The 21,577-nt window shown below is 32.7% G+C and overlaps 1 protein-coding gene across 3 annotated transcripts in view; it reads right to left on the reverse strand.

Annotated features, from left to right (window-relative positions):
• Positions 1-21,577, reverse strand: part of COL11A1 (collagen type XI alpha 1 chain) — a 213,456-nt gene that overhangs the window by 69,567 nt on the left and 122,312 nt on the right. For all 3 annotated transcript variants that reach the window (XM_032262929.1, XM_032262930.1, XM_032262931.1), the window contains 5 exons: positions 18,481-18,534; positions 13,777-13,830; positions 10,982-11,089; positions 10,505-10,594; positions 10,209-10,262 (listed from right to left, as the gene is read on the reverse strand). In XM_032262929.1, coding sequence (XP_032118820.1) covers positions 10,209-10,262; positions 10,505-10,594; positions 10,982-11,089; positions 13,777-13,830; positions 18,481-18,534 — 360 coding nt within the window. The remainder of the gene's footprint in view (positions 1-10,208; positions 10,263-10,504; positions 10,595-10,981; positions 11,090-13,776; positions 13,831-18,480; positions 18,535-21,577) is intronic.

Consider the following 21,577-nt stretch of genomic DNA (forward strand, 5'->3'; position numbering starts at 1 on the left):
TAAATATCTCCATGGTCTCTTAATTCATATTAACAAAGAATAAAATATTGACTGTATGCATTAAATAACTCTAATGTATTTGTGTTTTTATTATGTATGCAAACATGTTGAACATGTTAAAAATTTAGGCTTTAAATGTACTCATATGTATAGTCAAGTGAAATTTTTTAAACATGCAGAAAAACGGCGATTGAATATATATTTTCCCTGGAAGAAATGGTTTCAAAATGAAAGGAAATATATATTACCTTAACTGGGTGCATTATGATTGGGAGGTTATATGAAAATAAATCATGGCTTTTACTTAAGAAAATAAAGCTTACCAAATTTATACTGAAGTATGTTTACTATTTTAAATTAATTGAAATATTTTGATAATTATTTTAATGTCTCTTAACTAGAGACAGAGTGCCGATTTGACTCTATGGCAATATGTACGGTTTGTAGATACTGTATACCATTTTTTATTACAAAGCTTAACTGTTTTACTTTCTCCCTGGAACACTCATAAGATTAAATTTCAGATCGCCATCTTACTTCTGGAACCCGCATTAAAATTAATAATGAGAATATATTACTTTTCTGTAGCTAAAATATTGTTCATGATCTTGTCACAGCTCATAAACTTTGAAACAACAGGTGCAAACAAGAAGAGGCTTTTAGAATGTATATTTGTGCCCCAAAGTACTACTGCAATTTCTTTTTCTATTAATTATTTCAAACACTCTCTAAGCCTAGATGTTTGTAATAACAGCATGCTCTGCACTAATTTTATTTTATACACGTATACATGAAAAGTGAAAATCTCTGATGCTACCTACCGATTAAGCAAATGACATAGCACACTTGCAAATCTTATTTAAATATTCTCAGGCCAACTTTAAAAGAATAAGCCTATGAATCCTTTAATCCCAACAGAATCATGGAGAAGTTCTATTTTTTAAATCAAAAATTTAAGCCCAATATTGAAAGAAGGTTCCATTTACACATTCAACTAAAAACTCCATATTCAACACTAGTGATAATCTATTCTCTGTGACACTGGACTGTGAATATGAAATGTAGTATGGCAGAAAGCAGCCCTTGAGAAACTCACATTGTGTATACTTTTTTTTTTCTCCATAAAGAGTAGGCATGTATAGTGATAAAGTTTTGTATTGCTGTATAGCTGGCTAAAGAACAAAGGGTTTTTCAATTGTCAGATAAATAAACTATTATATCTAAACTGAATGACTGTCTTTAAGCATCAGTAAAATAGGTAATGATCTGTTTCACAAAGGTAGAGGTTTTTACTTTTCTTTTCTTTTTTTTTTTCTATGATCCCCAGCAGTACTTATGACACAAAGTATGCCATAAATAAATGTGTCAATTAAGTGTATCATTTTTCCCTTTCCAACACTGGAACCACAAGCTTTCTGATCTTGAGCAAACTCTCTGTGAGTCACTTTTATTGCCATAGATGGAGAGAGAGTTTATCATCAGGTTTCTATGATGTTTACTATGATACATCTAAAGTTCTTTGAACAATGCCTGGCATAATAGAGAGAGAAATAATTTGTCATCAGGTTTTTGTCATGTTTAATATGATATATCTAAAATACTTTGAACAATGCCTGTGATAAAGTATGAGTATAATAGATGTTAGAGAACTGCACATGAACTGTTATATATTTCAAAAATAGATATAAAATCTCAAATAATTGTAGAGGTAAAATTTTACAGAAAAATAAACTAAGATCCAGAAAATTATATGATATATTTAATATATCAATAAATTAATATCAAAACAACAGGTAGGGCTTTTTCCACATAACGCAGTATTGTTAATCCTAATTTGAACTATTTGTATACTTGTCTCTCTGCAAGAAGGATAGATATTTTACACATCAAAAGTGCCTAGCTAGAAAGAACTCAAAGGAGGGACTAAAAATTATGGAAATACTATTTTCTTAATAAGGGATTTAAATGACCATGAAAACATGACAAATTAAATGCTTCCTAAAGGCAACAATATCTGTTTAGTTACACGAATTATAATGACCATAATACCATAAGTATTCTGTTACTTCAGTGCTAAGTTTAACAACCATAAAAAACATGCCATTTTTCTCTTGTTTTGAACTGAAAGGTGAACATTTACATGCTTTTAAAAAGGAGGAACTTGCATTTCTCTATTTAGTTACCTATCTTTACTTTCAGATTAGCTTTATCCCCTTCTGCAGCCCTTCCCCTAAATCCTGCTGCGCCTTCATCTAAACCTTACAATGATAATGAAACAAGAAGCAATAGCATTAGTCTATATTCCTGTAGCAATGGGAATAGAAGATATTTTCCTAACCCTTCACACAGATGAGAACACCAAAGTAAATATTTTATCAGTTATTTTCACTGGGTGTTTCATATTCTGAGGAGCATTTGTAAAGTAAATGAAAGTTATAAACAGACAAATCATCTCATTTGCATTCAGTTAACATGCAGCCCACTAGAGAGAAAAATAGAAGCATAAACACAAAAAGTTCATATGAACCAGAGATATACAACTAGAAGGCAAAAGTATGTCTGCCCTGTCGTTTTAAGAAGTTGACCTGGCCAGGCGCGGTGGCTCACACCTGTAATCCCACTACTTTGGGAAGCCAAGGTGAGTGGATCACTTGAGGTCAGGAGTTCGAGACCAGCCTGGCCAACATGGTGAAACCCAGTCTCGACTAAAAATACAAAAATTAACTGGATATGGTGGCAGGTGCCTGTAATCCCAGCTACTTGTGGGGCTGGGGCAGGAGAATTGCCTGAACCAGGAAGTTGGAGGTTGCAGTGAGTCAAGATTGCGCCACTGCATTCCAGCCTGGGCAACAAGAGCAAAACTCTGTCTCGGAGAAAAAAAAAAAAAAAAAAAAAAAAAAAGTTGACTTTCACGTCAAAACTATGAAGTAATTTCACTCTCTTAGAAGACATATATTTTAGATCACGTGAACTAAAAATTCAGATGAAATGTCAAGCATTATCAAAATTTAAAGCATAAACTCTGATCAAAGTGAAATCAAATACTTCAGATTTTGATCACTGGTCCTCATCACTATCGCTACACTTATCTCACCCCTAGCTGTATATAATCATAGTCTACTAAGGTCTACCTGGGTTACAATGGAGAAAATGCACTTTATCTTAAAATGTGTAGAGTCTGATTTGGCATGTCAGTAGATGCCATCCTTATAAACCTTGCTTATTCCCTTGCTTGAAGAATAAGTAAAAGCCAAGGAAGACAAGGTTATCAGAAATAGGACAAAGGAAACAAATAAAAGAAATAGGAATAATGATAGGAAGAGCATGTGAACTCTTAAAGAAGCAATGAGAAGGAGAAGAAATAATCAAGAGGAAAACAGAGTCAAATCATGGGCAGATGGTCATCTAGGAGGAGTCGCAGGAAAAGAGCAAAGACTGCTATACTGTATGTTTTTGAAATATTGGGCATGTACCCTGTAGCATCCATCTAGCTCTTTTCATATACTTTCTCCATATTAACTCCCACAACTCTGGGGGATAAAATATACATGTGGTTGTCAAGATAAAAGGCTTTTACTTATCACACTACTATATTTGTTTTAATCTAATTTTTAGATAAATAACTGTTAATAATTGTTCTCGATCATAAGGAATATCTGAAGGAGAGTTTATTTAGGGAAAATATTTTTCCCTAAATATTATTTTCCTTGATTTTGTTTTATAAAAATATATGCGCTGGACATGGTGGCTCACGCCTGTAATCCCAGCACTTTGAGAGGCTGAGGCAGGCAGATCACAAGGTTAGGGGTTCAAGACCAGCCTGACCAACATGATGAAACACCATCTCTACTTAAAAATACAAAAATTAGCAGGGCTTGGTGGCGTGCACCTGTAATCCCATCTACTTGGGAGGCTGAGGCAGGAGAGTTGCTTGAACCTGGGAGGTGGAGGTTGCAGTGAGCCGAGAGCACACCATTGCACTACAGCCTGGGCGACAGATCGAGGCTCCATCTCAAAAAAAAAAAAAAATATATATATATATATATATATATATACACACATATATATATATATACGTATATATATATATACACACACACACACACATATATATGTATATATATATGCAGCAGGTGGAAGCCGATAATTTGTTGCATGATATATTTACATATATGTGTTTACATACATAGAAAACATTTACTCAGTTTATGTCCATCATGCAGAAAAATGCTGCACTGCCTTTAATCTCTTGATGTTCAGTCTCTTGCTACTTGCTGTCTTGTGTGTGCATGAAGACATCTACTTAGTGACTACAACCTCTGAGATCAGAAGACATGCCCTGGATTTGATTGGCATTTGTTACCATCTCTTAGATACAACATCATGCATACAGAGAACACTTGGTTTACCCAGATTTAAAAATCTCAAAGTACAGCACCCTATTGGTATAATTTTGTCATAAGTGGTAGCACTACAGGATGTTCCTCAATATATAGTAACTGCCAGGGGCAAAACCTTTAGAGAACTCTAACCTTGAAATACTAGTTCTTTAATAAGAGGACCAAAAGTGGTGAGCACTTCAAGACTAAATTTAGCACAGCAAAAATCTGCTTTTCACAGATAAAAATGGTTTTTATGTACAGCTTCAACTCAAACATAATTTTCTTAGGCAAAAAGCATTGTTTTCACCTTTGTGTTTTCCGATGTATCTTGTAGTATTTTTCTCATTATTTACTATGTTATTTTATCTGCTCCTTATCTGTCCTCTTCAGTAAACCATAAGCTCTTTGCAGGAAGGTCCATTTTATGAATCAATATAACTTCAGTTTAATAGATTGTCTGATATTTTCAGATTTTATTTCTTTATGGTCCTTTCACAGAAAAAGACTTATAGCAGCTTAAATAACATGCATAAAATATTAGAGAATATAAATTCAAAAATAGGTAAGCAAGGAAGACAGGTAAGAAAATAACTTTTTATTGAAGTAAAATGGAGCCAGTAATCTTAGTAAACTAAAAATGCATACTATAGGTCAAGACCAAGGTTTTATTCTTTAATGGTAGTCTATGATCCATGGGTAGGTTATGAGATAAATATGATGAGTCTTGCCCAGCACTTAAAAATATTAGCTATAACAAAACATAATAGACAATGTTAAACTATATCATATATGATTTTTATAGTAAGTTGTGTTCAAAAATTTTCAAAATAGTTATAAAACACTATCTTCTGTACTGTCTCAATTTTAACTCCATTATTTCTGTAAGCCAAAGCAAAAAAGAATTCTAAGTTTCATAAGTCATGTTGACTAAAGAAATAAGTCAGTTAACTGTTCAAGAAATACTAAAAAATAACTTAAAACATTCTACAAAAAACATCTTTGAAAAAAGAAATTGCAAATTATTTTTAAAGCTATAGTTAGCAAGAGAGTTATTCCAAGAATATTCATAAAGAGGACTCTGTATAAAGCAATATCCCATATCTTCAAACAGATCTTTTAAGTTGATTTTCTTTGCAAATAAAATTTCTCTATCAGTCAATGACGTCACACCTAGATCTACCAAAGTACAGTAAACCCACTTCTATGGAGTGTCATAATAATGACCTATGTTTCAGACTAAATGGATTATAAATAGGGAATAGATACTAAATATACTTATAAATCAATAGACAGAAGAGCACTTGAATGGATGCATAAGAATTAAATATTTGTTCTTTTCATGGATTAGCACATATAGAAAGGATATAGTGCATAAGCTGCATAATTGAGACACATACAAACTTTGCAAACATCACTGTGAGCAATAACTGTTAATTGATTAAGTCTCTCCTTAGGACTTTAGTTTTAGTTCCTCAGTATCATGTGTAATGAGATAATTTATTATTTCCCCAGCAATCCAGAAATACACAGCACAACTTATGAATTATAATATATGAGAAAAAAACTAAGAATTCAAATGGCACTCTGACAAATATCTAGACATAAAAAAATCAATCTGTACATTAGTTTAAGCAGTTTCATCTTTAATTCATTCAAAATATGCAATAGTTATAGATAATATATGCAATATTAAAGCCCAGGTAGTTGAAATATTAACTCTTCTCACTCATTTTTGACAAAATTGTTCACAAGAGAAAGAAGAGTCAAGATGACTTGAAAGTGAGTTTATGTAAAGTGCTGTCATGGATTTTTGCCCAGATAATTTGGGCAAGCTTTTTACTTCTACATGCCTCAGATCTTATGTATTTAAAAATGGAATGATAAAATAGAAAAAAAATCTACCATTCCAAGTTAGAAGAATCAAAATAACAAATATAAAATACCAGGCATAACATTTGAAAGAATGAACACTCAATGTTATTTCATTTCCCTTTTCTATCTCCTTTAGGCTTCACATTCTCTTCCTCAGAACTCATCACTTTGCCTTTTCCTTAATACAAATAACTGCTGAATACCCTTAACTCTGTTTCTGTGAATTTCTGTCTTGCACTTACCATTACTTGGCCAATATCCCAAAGGTAAGGTTAAAATGAGATTGACATAAACTCAGACATATCCATTACAAAAGCAAATTTTAGAAGACTTTCTTATGCCTTTATTCCTTTCACTCAGAATTTTATCATTTCTCACCAACTGATCAGATAGTCTCTTTAATATTTTGCTGTCACCTTTTCTATTGCAAAGCAGAACTTATCTTTTAAAGAGATCTCTACTTCTTTGTTTATATTAATTGCAAGGGAACTTCATAGCAAGTTTTGAACCTCAAAAAAATATTAACATCAATTTTCTAGGTAAATTATGGTTCACATCTAGAAAACCAACCCATTTTTATCTGTCATTTGGAATAAAAAATTTTTAAAATCAAATTTTATGTGATGTAATCTCTTTAAATGGAATACACCAAGGCTTGCTCAGCACTTGTTATGAACTATGAGTCATCATGAACCTTTTCATTTATTCTGCAGCAATTAAAACAATAGTGTTAGGAACTAATAAATGTGTATGGTGTCTTCCTTTTAGTGAATCCTTCTACAACAATTTAAGGAATAATTTTAATTGGTTGATGTTTGCATATTTTATTTGCGAATTAATGGATAAGAATGGGTATTAATTCTAAATAAACACAGTGAATATCTATCAAACATATCTATTAGCAAGGTATAAAAGCCTTTGTAATTTTTTGTGACTGCCAAGAGATTTTAAGTTTTTGTGTGTGAATATTTGTGGTTTTTGTTTGTTGTTTAACTTGATAAGGTAAAATTGTTCTAGGCATGGAAGGCATCACCAAACTGTCATTTCTTCAAGGGCATAAGCTTGAAGTCATTGTTCAATTTTCATTTGTCCTACTGCCCATATCAAATCTTAGTCATAAATCCTACTACCTTGCCTCCTCAGTGTTTGCCTCATCTGTACCATCTTTGTCTCACCCCAAAGTTGACATTGGTCACTGGACTTTTGCGATCTATTCTCTCCTGTCTCTGTTATATATTAAATACTAATGATAGATTTGTTTTCTTAAAACTTCAATTTGTTTACTCCACTTGCTCTGTATATTTCAAATATTTGAAAGGCTACATCTAGTAATTTTAGAGCTTCAGTAATTACATTACATGTTGTATCTCTGATTTAGCTTTATATTATGTAAAATAGCAGAGTTCTTGGATACTAGCAAGAATTCAACAACTGTTAGTCCATCTCCCAAGTTTGTTCCACTTGGGCAAAAACAGATACTAATTAAACATCACATCTTTTCCTAATATTTTCTTGCTCATCAATGATTTTTGTAATCTTCTGCACTCTGTGAAGCCAAGTTCAAGGGTCACCTTTTCTGCATGATCCTTACCCTGATTTGTATTCTCTTTCCACCTCCCTAATAGAATTAACATTTATTGTTTGTATGTCATTAGGCATTTAATCACCAACCAACTTACAATGCCATTTGGTCTTTGGTGTATTTCTTTTCGAAATTGTTTATCCTATTTTATCTCAAGGAATATCTACTGTGATGTCCAGTTGCATACAACAAAGTAGGTAATAATTGTCAAATGCACAATTGAAACCAAAAGAATAAAAGTACATTTGATTTTTATATTTAATATCATTCTACACGTAACTATGCAACTGTCAATTAATATATTGCAAATTATATCCCCTGAACATAGTATGCAGCCTACAAATACACTGGTTTCAACTGTTCCCAAGCCCTAGGACAGCTTCAGTGCTTGGTCCCTAAAAAGTAACTTAAAACAGTTTAATCCTCGTAGTAACAACTCTGATGATTAGTTCATCTCAGAACAGCAAGGGAGGGTCTGAAGATTTTACTGAAATTTTACTAAAATTTTAGAAGATTTCACACCCAAATAAGAACTCTTGTCTTATTAAGCTGTCGTTTTTGGTACTGTTACTGCCACTAACTTCTGAGGATATTAGAAAATGTTCATAATTTTATGAATCCCAGTAAAGTCTAATATAGTTATCAAAATATATTTTCTTTAAAAAATATCTTTGCCACATTTCCATAATTATCTCAATGGTCGTGATATGATGTGAGTGAAGTAAAGAGTAAATATCATGTGAAAAAACCTGAAAAATGATATACTTGCTATAGTATTAAGTAATGCTATATAAACTTTATTCCAATATTAGAATTCATGATAATTCAATCGGATTGGTATGAGATGATTACTGCGCTCCAGGCACCGCATTGTGAATAACCAAGATAAAACAGGTAACTCACAGGCTAATGAGAGAGACAGCCAACTATGTTCCAAAGTAATTTCTAAAAACGGAGATAAAATAAAGGGCTCTGGGTGTTGGCGGGGGGAGGGAGGTGAGAAATTTTACTAATACATTAAATGGAGGCAAATTATCCAAACATGACTTTATATAGAATTAACATTTAAGAGTTATCTACATGGATGAGTAGGATCTTTGTCAAGTAGAGAAAGAAGAATGGAGCTTCCTGAAAGAAAAAATGAAAGGGGAAAAGCACACTGTATACTCTTTTCAAAATAGAAATGGTCATGGTTTTGAGAAGCAAGACAAAATTTGAGGCATTAAGTTTGTTAGAATTAAGGGGGAGGCACAAAGGAAAAAAAAGACTATAGCAATTGGGGTTGAACTGTGAAGATGACTTGCTGGCTAAGATAAGGAGCTGGTTTCCGAAGGCAGTGTGTAGTCATGGGATAGGTATGATAGAGGGATAGTATAGTTAAGGATGTATGTTAAACTACTATTCTATAGGCGAAACTGACTCAATAGGATAAGAAAATGGAGCCAAAAGATAAGAGATTATTAGTCAAAGAGAAAGGAAGAGGAAAGAGTCTGAACAAAGATAGTGATGGTAGAAATTAAGAAAAGGGGAAAAATAATAAAATGTTTTGGAAGCAGACCTAATAAATATTGTGTGAGAGGAAGTGTAGAGGGCCGTGGAGGCAAATTTCAGCTTTTTTAGGTTGATGAAATAAGATAATGAGAGGAGGTCACTAAATATGGCAGTTTGGCTGTCATAGTGACATTTCAGAGTACAGATGAGAATAAAGGTAAATTTGTAGAAACAAGAAGGATGCAGTCAATAATTTATTTGAGGGATTGATATGTATCTCGAGAAAAAAAGATGAGGTAAACATCTGATATTTACTTATTTGCCAATTACTGCATAATGTTGATTAAATAAAGCAATATGGATAATATATAAGATTATGCTTACAGGTTTTATGCTTTTATGCTTGCGGTTTTTTTTTGTATCATTGACAAACTTAAGTAAAACAAACAAATTAAATGTATTTTATAATAAATGAATGTTAGACTACATAAGAAATCAAAAAAATCTTATTTTGTAAGTAATTTTAAAATAATAGAGGTAAATGAAGTAAAAATTTTAAACTACAGCCTCTCCAGGCCTTCCATGACTATGAGTTTCTATTATTCATAATGAGAATTTATTTCCTCGGGAACTGCAAGAAGCAAGATATCTCCTTTTACCTCGTGACAGCCGCAGAAGCAAATATTTCCAATCATCTAAACCCTTCTGTTTCTGCATTCATTAGTGCATGCAATCAGTAGGAACTAGGCATTGACGGATTTGATTGACATATGTTTATTTTCTCTCTCCCACACACTGTGGAGTCGCAGCATGAGGGTAATGAAAGAAGAGCTATAATTCACAATCATAATTGACTGGCGATTTATTATCATCATACTTACAACTGGACCTGGTGGGCCCTGGGGACCTTCCCCTCCTTTCAGTCCAGGTGCACCCTTGGAAAAGTGAAAAAATAAAGAAAATGAATCTAAATGAATTGAATACCAGAGGAGATAAAATAAGGATGCTAGGTAATGTTTTTAGATATAACTACATATATATACATATATAATGATAGTCAAATGCATGTGTTTACATATATTCCCTTAATTACTCAGCACTTTTTAAGGTCTGAGAAAAAGTACTTCTAATAAGCAATTTAAATCACATGCTTTATCTATATAGCTATTGATTATACCTGAGCTCCGGGAAGGCCTCTTTCCCCTGGGAAACCACGTAATCCTGCTGGTCCATCTTTCCCTGAGATACCTTGAGGACCTGGGTCACCCTAAAGAATATAATAAACATCCTTCAAGACAGAATAATTTCTACACATATTTCTACAAACAAAATTGTAATTACCTCCAAACTACTATAAGTAAAATTTGAATATTATTTAATTATTAGACTATTGTGTGGGATGGCATATGCATTATAATGAACTACCCACTACCTATATTTAAGGGTACATGTAAATTAATGATATTAAGGTCAATGGAGCTAACAGTCTTATATAATTGTTAAGTAATATCTTGGAGTATCATTAACGCACACTGAATATTTTCCTGACACATCTCCTGATATTGATTTAAATGGAATCTATAGACCAGTGGTAAGTACAGTAAAACATAAATGAAAGTTTTGAGACAAAAAAAAAATCTGGAGCTTGTTGTACCTTTGCACCTTCTTTTCCTGCAGCACCAGGAAGACCTTGTTCACCAGGAGGGCCAGGAGGGCCAGGATGTCCTCGTTCCCCTATTGGACCAGTCTCACCAGTTGGTCCCTAAATTACATATGCAAAATCACTTTAGATTGCTCTTTTATTTTTGGCAAAGACAATGCAAACTCAAAAACAATATTCACAAAAGTTTATCATTCTCACTTATTCTCATGATGTCCTACAAAACACTTTTATATAAAGCACTGAAAGTAGCATATCAAGCAAGAGTCTAAAAAGATTTTATACAATCTGGATTAGAATCTGAGTGTAAAAGGGAAGTACACAAATAAAGTCCAAAAGATGTTTTATTGGCTTAAGGCGATGATTTCTGCAGAGTGGACACAGTCCATGTATTATTAAAACTATGATTTTTAATTACAGTTTTATCCCATTCCTTCTTTTCATATAAGGTGTCAAGTCAGCTCAGAAGTAAAGAGACATAGAAGCCACCTTGGTAACCACTCAATGAATCACTACTTGAAAATAAACTTAGGACCTTGAGAACCGAAACAACCAGTGGTTCTCCTTGGAATCTCCATGGACTGGAAACTCTTTACTGTTAATCTGTATTCATTTGACAAAGTGTAGGGAACATGGCAGGGGATCCTGAAGGCAGTGGGTATGGATCAGCAGTTCCTCCCAGCCAAAGGCTTATAACAAATGGCCAGTTGTCTTAAATTGCAGCAAATGCCAAAGTGAAAAATGTCAGGTCATTTATGTGTCCCCTGAGTGGTGCTGTTTTGTGGTGCTAGAGTATAACAAGTTTCATGTATAAATAGAGAATGATAATCAGTTGCTCTCTATCTCAACAAAAAACAAAATGAAGGATTTAAGTTAAAGATAAACAAAGCAAAAATTTTTAGATGCTAAGGTTGTTAAACAGTAGAAGGTGTTACTGCATTTGCTTATGAAGCATAGATTTTTTTGTTTTTTTTTTCTAAAAATGAAACATATTCTTAACTGTTCATCTTGGATAAGTAATATACCTGTCCCAATTTGGGCATACATTTCTAGGTTTAAATTTCATTAATTATATAATTGCTGTAATTTCTCAACATGAATGTGCAAACGTTTATCCAAAACATGATTTTTTCTTAATTATCTGAACACGAAAATTTGAACAGTAAGGAATACAGAATTAACCACAATTGAACAGGTAACACCACTGAGACAAAAATCATCAGAGATTCATATAACTGTTTAATGAAAAAGGTGCATATTTGGTATTGCAATCTATATTATTCCCATTAAACCAAATCTTTTGTCCTGACATAAAAGTATGGCTACATTTAAAATAGGCTGCTGGATTTTTTTCTCTTAAAAAGAACCAATAAAAATAGTAGTTCAATGAAAGTGCATCTTCAGTAAAACACTTGGTATTTTTATGCCTTAATACATTCAGGGGAACAAAAAAGAATACATCTCAGAAGTTTTAGATGACCACGTTGAACAGAAATACTTGTTTGAAAGATGTGAGGTCCTAAAACATTCAGTTAAACTCCATGAGGTTTATATTTTAGTGAATACTCTAATTCTATGTCTGTTTATAGATAATAGGAATAATAGGAATAATTTTTCTGGTTACATTTTCTCACAGAAAATAGTCATAAAGTTGTTTTAGACAGAAAAAAGTATTTTTGAAGAAAGCTTTCTAATGACTAAGAAAGTATATATAATGTTTTAACTAAAACTGACAAGCAGTTAAAAAGAAGACTTTAGCACAAGTAAGTACTCATGTTTATACTCTTTATAAAATAACAGAACATTTCCCTTGGCTCAGGATTAACCTCTGAATTAAAATAATCAACCACTCCAATAATTCTTCATTTTTGCTTCTGTTACACATATTCCTAAAAACAAGATGAAGTTGTTTCTCTAGATGTGTGTGTGTGTGTGTGTGTGTGTGTGTGTGTGTGCATATTTGGATGTGCATGTGTGTGTGAGTTACAGTGTTAACAACTATTTAGAGACAGAGAAAAGACTAAACCAATTAAATAATTAAAACACACATTCACCTGCCTTTGCTCCTTTATTATAATTTGTCATTAGTAGGGGCTAAATTCCAGCCCAGTAAAAATGTGTTCTGCTCATTCAGTATACTTTGGCAGAGAATAAAAACATTTTCTATTACCATGAATTACTCTTTTTAGTTACTTTATACTATAATTCAGGATACTGCACCAATTTTTTAGACTTTTGCTGCCTATCTTGAAAGAGATACTTGTCTTTGCCATTATTTTGTATATACTCAAAGATAATTAATATTTTACTCATGATATAATACACTATTATGATGGCAAAAATCTTAAGAAACATTTAATGTGTTACAAATATTAAAATTTTAGAATGTATATTTCTAAATCTAATTTATACTAAAAAATATGAAGTCAATTTATAATTAAAAATTCTAGAAAAAGATAATGGTCCACCTATTTATAAAGAGCTTGGTAATTTTATTAGTAGATGGTGTCATAGTGAGGCTTTAATGTTAAATTCAGTGTGAACTTTCTGATTTATTTTCATTTATGTTATTCTTCTCTTTTATTCTTACAGGCAAATTGAAAAGTTACTTTAGTAGTAGTTAGTTGGTTTCTTTTGATGTACAATAGCTGCATATGTTTAAATACAATCTGAAATAAAGCATACATCATTTTGAAAAATTGAGAAGATTTTATACAACTTAGGGAGGTTAAAATATAAACAAACAAACAAAAAAAGCCTTGCTTGGGAAATAAAGCAAAGGAACATACCTGTGGTCCAACCACTCCCCCTGGCCCAGGAGGGCCAGTCTTGCCTTGAAATCCCTAAGGAAGCAAAGTATTATCTGTAAAAGCTACACAAAATACAAAGCATAAATCAAAATTCTGTGAGATAGCTGAGTAAGTCACATTAAAATAAAATCACCTATTGACTAAAATTATTTATTTTCAAATGCTTAAATACAAATTTAATATGTTAAACTTATTTCAGTTTTCATTAAAATTCAAAATTTGCCATTTCAGTATTTCACATCATAGGGCAATAATTACCTTTAATAAATGAAGCTAGAGCAAAAATATGTTCTTAGCCCTGTTCCACCAGGTAAAACAACATATGCAATTTTAACCCAGTAATGTTTATGGATAAACTAAATGATTTAGAAATTCTTCGAAACAGTTAACTAATTTTTTAGGCACAGATAAATTCACAGCCTATGATATTAATACATTTCTCTCTATTGCATTCCAAAAATCTCATAAAATAAAACAAGATATAAAAATAAATCTATTAAAATAATGCTTTGCATAGTAATTATTTTAGCATTTATCAATACACTTTCTTGTAAAAGCCTCATGAGATATAGTTGTAAATGCATTTTGCAAATAATGCAGTCATTAAAATATCATCTGGTTGATTTGAGCAAAATATATTTACTACATAAAACTTTGGGGCATATATTCTGGTACTTATACTTCTTTAGGTTGTGTGTTATTCATTCTGCATAACTGTATTAAGATAGGTCAATTTCTGGCCAGGCATGGTGACTCACGTCTGAAATCCCAGCACTCTGGGAGACTGAGGTCAAGAGATTGAGACCATCCTGGACAGTATGATGAAACCCCATCTCTACTAAGAATATAAAAATTAGCTGAGTGTGGTGGCACACGCCTGTAATTCTAGCTGCTAGGGAGGCTGAGATGGGAGAACTGCTTGAACCAGGGAGTTGGAGGATGAAGTCAGCTGAGATAGTGCCACTGCACCTCCAGCCTGGAGACAAAGCGAGACTCGGTCTTAAAAAAAAAAAAAAAGATAAATTTCTTACTCATGAGAGTTAACTTACTTTTAACAGCTAAAGAAATAGATAGAAAATATTGGGAGAAGCAGTTACCAAAGAACTGAATATTTTATTCGCTATAACATCTGGTCAGACTGAAAATAAAAAGACTAGAAAAAATGGGTAGGAAGTAGCAGTTTTACATTTGTATCACAATGTTCCCAGTAACGATGAATGATTTATAATAATAAAGTTTATAAGGAGGTAAAGAAAATAATCCGTAATTATTGTAATTGATATTACAGGAAAAGAAAATAGATTTCGTCTATTTTTAAAACCTATTAATTAAGACTTTCATGGTTCTATTTGAGCTATCATTATCAACAGCAAAAACAATCGATTTTGGAGAGGAAGGTCATAAAAATTTTCAGCATTTTATAAGCATATTAGTCACTTAATTTTAATTTTTCAGCAACTAGTTGGTTTGGAAATCTGTTATCAGATTTACATATAGACATACACAGATACCTAAACACATATGCACATGTATGCATAATGTATATATGTGTCCCTGGAATATCTCAACAACCTGCATGACCACAATTGCCATCTCTGCTGATGAGCTCCTCCACTCCCAGCTATTTCTAAACCTCTAATTTGTATGAGCCCCAAAACTCTCTCAATAAGTGTCTGTCTACTAGAAATTTCCAGTGGTATATACTCTCTCTTCAACATTCCTAACATGGAACTTCCTGAATGTATCTTTTCCTTTAATTTTCCTTCTGTCTTCTTCCCCTATTTAATGGAGTGTCTTCAGATCCCAGGCTTTTCTTCAATGCCCATACTTAATGAGTCATTTCATCCTAATGTGTCACTTGAGAAGCTCCCTCAAATACAGCCTCTTCTCTCTTATCATAGTAGACCTGTCCTATTCAAGCTATAATCACTTCTTTCCTTCACTGTTGTTGATTGTCAGGTTCACCCACTTGTTTACATTAGCCAGAATCATTGCTCACAAAACCAAACTCAATAAGCTCATTTTTAAACATACAGATGACAAACTTCTAGGCAATATGGGTCCAGTATGTGAATTCAGTTACTTCCTTTGCTTTCAAAATGTACCCTAAATTCTAGCCATGCTGATCTTCCTATCTTTTTCTGAATAGCCACACACCATATATTTGCATGACCTGTTTCCTCTGTCTGGATTATTCTTCTTCCAATTTTTAATCACTAAATTGGACAGGAAAATATAAAGGCAATGCCAAACTTTAAAAAAATGTCTTATAAAGCTTTTTGTTTTAGTAACTGTGAGAGCAAGAATCACACACAAACAAAAATGATTGCAATAATGATTAATTAAATGTAATTGATTAAAAATCAATACTTAATTGAGTAAAGTCTGGGAAAAATTAAAACACAGACTTGCACTCATATATTCTAAAGGAAAAGAGAAGGTCTTGGCTGCTAGCCCATTTGTGTGAGTGATGGATTTCAGGAAGCTGGAAGACAGCGTTGCCCATATGTCTACTCATTCAAAGCATTCAGAGTGTTTGCAAGTATCTAATACATTTGATCTTGGGGAATCTTACAAATAAACTACACAGGAAAACTTTTACAGTGCACAGTAAGGTGTGCCTGTTCAATGTTGTCATGTAATAAGACTACACTTACCATTTAATTTTAGAATAGCTAGTAAAATTATGTTTTTCAAAGTTGCTGAAAATGGAAATTAATTTGATATATACATGGGTAGTTTCAAAAACGTGCTATTAAGATCCAACAGAAGTGTAACTTCTCTTCTGATCATCGCTGTAAGACTAAGCCAATTTTAGGACCAATGCAGGATTTGGCGCTATGTTTCTGAGACAAATTTGGGTCATTTCAATATAATAGGAGCTATCTCTGAAGCTGTTTAAGGCCACCAGGAAAAAAATAGGAATTGTTTCTATTATACTGAAACAACCCAAATGAATATGAGAAGTCAGAATAAACATTTAATTAATGAATTTCTGATTGGAGGCAAATCTGAAATATAATTTAAAAATTTCTCCACTGGAATAAGATAATAAATATATGGCAAAGAATGAATGCCCACTCTAGATTGTGACTCTTGTGCAAGGCAATCTTTTGAATCTGGGTCAGCACAGAACAAGGTGAGAAAAAAAGGTTTGAGGCTACAGGATGATTCAACATTCCCTTAAAAGTGGATGTGAAATCAGGAATATAATTTTTCAGAAATAATCCTGGATTTTATCTGTGAAAAACTACGAAACAGAAACATTCATTCTAGAAACACTATGCCTTTTTCTTCTCTGTTTAAATCTCAGTGTTATATGTGATATAATTATTTTGGCTAGATATAAAAGCTCTTGATTAAATCACAGACAAAAATAATTTTATAACAGTAATTCTCTGGATATCTTTTCCTCAGAAGACATTTTGGAATATCCTATAGTTATTTCAGGAAGTTATAAAGTGACTTTATTTGAAATGATTTGGCTGAAAGATTTGAATGAGAATGCATTGCAAATCGCATGTTGATTCTCCTTTAGAAAGTTTATTTCTGCTCCTAATATAGATATCATTCCCAAGAGAATATCCAAACATTTTATTCTTTGGTCTCATTAAATCATATTTTGATTTCGCTTTTGAAATCCAAGACTCTGAAGTTTCCCATCTGGCTAAAACTAAGAAATGGTGAAACTCAGAATTGCCACATGGTAAGCAAGACAGGAATTGGGTGGCTGTTGAGAGATTGTTTCCTCCATAGCAGAAAATTCATAATGTTTTCAGATTTGTTATAGTACATTGCTGTGCAACTCCAGTATGTATTCAGACTGACCAAATACCTACCATGATTTTCAACTACATAGTCAAAGGTAGTCTGAATTTGTGGTTTCCTTGACAAATCTAGATAAAAGTAATCATTGGTGAGACGGAAGAATTGATTCCATGGAAATATGCCAATCCATGCTGATTTCTGGTTAGAATAACAATGCACTGGGATAGCCAGATGACTGGTTTTGTAACCGTGGCAAAATAAATAAGCTCACCAAGATCTGTAAACATAATAGAGCTGCTAGTTTCTCTCTGCCCAAATTGTATATGCGTGGTAAATTGTTCATTCAATTTGTTTACTGTTATATTCTTTATAGTTTTTAAGTAAAATTTAGTGACCTTTTCTGATTTACTTTTTCCTGTTTCACATGAGAGGATGCTTTTGACATAGTTCCCAACCAATTATAGCTAATGCGTCCAATATCAGCAAATATTTCATCCCTTAGTTCTTGATAAAAGAATGTTGCATTATGTGCATGACTATTTGCAATCTGCTGTCTTTAGAGAGTGGAGAGGTGATGGGTGTGGGTAGAATGTATCCATAAACAGACTTCAGTGAAAGAGTCAGAGTGACTCTCTTGAGGTGTCCAAAAAATAATGGTGTCTTCTCCATCAACTCTTCCTTAAAATGCTGCGGTTGACAATAAGAACAATCATGTCAACTAACATCCTATTTCCTGAAATATATTTCTTGTGTCCATGTATGCATTTATGTACATCTTTCAATTAAGGTCTTAATGAAACTAAGTTTTCAATGTTCCTCAATGGAGTAACTGAAGTGTTCATTAAAAAGTAGCTTTCTGTGAACTGATGAGGAGCTAGAGATGTAATTTATTAATAAGGGTAAAAGGTCACTTACAGTCTCCCCACGTTGCCCAGGGTGTCCTGGCAACCCATCCTTCCCAGGTGGTCCCTGAAATTACAAATATTAAACATCACATGTTGTAAATATTTCTTTAATTATTTTATAGTCTAAATGTCATATGTTAGAAAATTTTCTTTTTGTATTTTCATTAGATATTTTACTTTGTTCTTCTGTTGATTTTATATACGGTAATATGCACATATATCTCTTCAATATAATTCTGTAGCTAGAATTGAAACCAAAATAGAATTATAGAAGTCTTTTCTGAACATTTTACTTTAAATAAATTTATTAAATTTGCACCTATAATTTTTAAATGAATATTTGCAAATGTTGGTATTTTCATTTTTGTGAAAAAAATTACTTCTTTAGCACTTCAAAAATGAATATTTCCCTTTTTTTGGTGATTTGTTCCTAATTGAATTCCCGGTGCATTAAAACTTGGATAACAGAGAAAGATAGTGCCCTCTAGTGGTGATTTGAGCTTCTAACGGGTAAGAATGTAAAAGAAGGCCGGGCGCGGTGGCTCAGGCCTGTAATCCCAGCAATTTGGGAGGCAGAGGCCGGTGGATCAGGTCAGGAAATCCAGACCATCCTGACCAATATGGTGAAACCCTGTCTCTACTAAAATACAAAAAATTAGCCTAGCCTGGTAGTGTGCTCCTGTAGTCCCAGCTACTGGGGAGGCTGGGGCAGGGAAATCGCTTGAATCCGGGAGGGAGGTTGCAGTGAGCCGAGATCTCGCCACTGCACTCCAGCCTGGCTACAGAGCGAGACTCGTCTCAAAAACAAAAAAAAAAACAAAAACAAAAACAAAACAAAACCAAAAAACCCAGCCAACCAACCAAACAAAAAAAGCAAAAGAAATACAAACTCATAAAAACAATGGCAGTTTACCTCTCAAATTTTTTCAAGTAAAGGAAACAATACGTATACTCAATTCTCAGAAGCTGTCAGGACAAATTTTTCCCAGTGGATTTCTTAATGTCCTTTTGAAAGCATAATGTTAATGAAGTACTGGAGAGCAAATCTACTGCTATCACTTTCTATAAAGGATGCTGTCTTTGTCATGGCTTAAGAAATAAATGAAGCGATTAACTACGAACTTCAAGTGAACAACTGTGTGAGGGTCCTATATTTTAAATACTTGTAGAAAGAGACTGCTTCTTTAGACTGCCTTATGGATTATTCATTCTATTCAGTAACCATTAGGTATCAAGTTCAAAATTTAAAACATAGTCAATGGGTAGAGACAGAAATATTATTACCCTTCTGGATAAATAAAGGTAAATGATTATTTTAATAATCATATTTTTAATTTCAACAGATGCACCTCTCACTGTATGTTAATCATTTAAATAAATTTGTTTTTGAACATCTATTTTTAATATATGTTCTTATAAACTGAGTATGAAAAAAAGACTTTGCTTCAAATTATAATTTCACAGATAGCTTTCTTCCAACTAAGTAACACTTTTCTAGGTTGGCTAGGTACTTCAGGAGAAAGGTTTTTGGCAGTGCCAGAACCATCTCTGCTCCCTTAAGTAGTGTCTATTGACATCCTGGTGGCTGTATAAATTATCAACTCTAATTAAAAACTGTTATGCTATTTCACAACCTCGTGGCTTGCTCAGTGACTTGTTCACGTTTTCCAGGGCCACCTACTGCCATCCTCTTCTTCAAAAAACAAAATTGGAAAATGTTTTTAACCAAGGGCCCAAAACATTTTTGGATGTCATTTAACCATGGCAAAAACATATATTACATGCCCTTCTATCAGTCACTAGGTGTGTATATTAATGCTAAGACTTGGTTTTGCCCTCAGTTTAGAGATGACATACAGAAATAAGTTGAAGTTAATTGCTAGTAGATTTCATTGAGGTCCAGTTTTACAAAATAGCAAATATAACAATTTCTGTGCCTTATCACTAGTTTGATGCATTTGGCGATAAACATGCTTTCAATTTGGGGCAATAGTAAAAGTTTTACATAGAGGATGACAGCTGAAAGATATCAAGTATGTCTGGCTTTTTTTTCGCCATAATAAAGTGCATCTTAAATGATGTGCTTTGCTATTAGCACAAGACTTACATTTTTTAACGAAGCTGTAAATATAAGAATTAAATATCTCATATTCGCTGACATAGATAACACTTTCATTGCAAAATATTTTAATACTTTAAAATAGTAATTTTAGCTCTAAGTGATTGTATCCGGGGAAGAATGCAACGTAATACTTAATGGCTTTCCTAGATAGTCTGAGGGATTAGTGTTAATATACGGCATTAAGAATTTGTGTCATTATCATTTTTCTTGATTTACATATGTACTTCTAATATCAAACTATTAGTCCTAAATGACCATAATGGCTACAAACTACTAGCCAATAAAATAAGCAGACTAATTACCAAATAATTTTTTGGTATTTTTGTAAAAGTAAATTTTTTCATCAAAATAGGCCACCCCATACAGGACAGAGAGAACGAATTCATCTAAATGAGGGTATGCAGATTTGGCAAGGCAATCTGTGAAAATGTGTAAGTATTTGTTTAAAGATGTTTTCTCACTTCTCACTGGCACTGAGTTTTGGCTTTTTCTATTCTAAATAGAATGTTTCTCATAGTAGTCATGCTATAAGCCTTAATTATTTCAAGCCAAATTTTTTCTTACATGGATGACTGTCTGTTCCTCAAATCTGCTGATATGGTCATGAGATTAACAGAATCTAAAGGGAATATTTAGATCCATATATATATATATATATATATATATATATATGTCTATGTGAATATACATCATACACATATATGTGTGTGTGTGTGTGTATATATATATATATATATATATATAATTTTTTTCCTGGTATAATAAAGATAAACCAATTAATTTACAGGAAGAGTTTTTTATTTTTATATATCTCTCCACCTTAATTTCTTCTTTCTTTATCTGACAGATGAAGACATTTCTATCTCAAACATCATAAAACTGCATACCAGAGAAATAAGATATTTTTATTTCATGCTCTAATGTTTCACTTCTTAGAGAAACATAGTATAAAAATCATTTTGTTTATCAGTGAAACCAATCCTCC

This window comes from Sapajus apella, unplaced genomic scaffold, assembly GCF_009761245.1.
Source record: "Sapajus apella isolate SASKATOON/1434 unplaced genomic scaffold, GSC_monkey_1.0 scaffold133, whole genome shotgun sequence".
In the NCBI taxonomy this organism is placed as follows: Eukaryota; Metazoa; Chordata; class Mammalia; order Primates; family Cebidae; genus Sapajus; species Sapajus apella.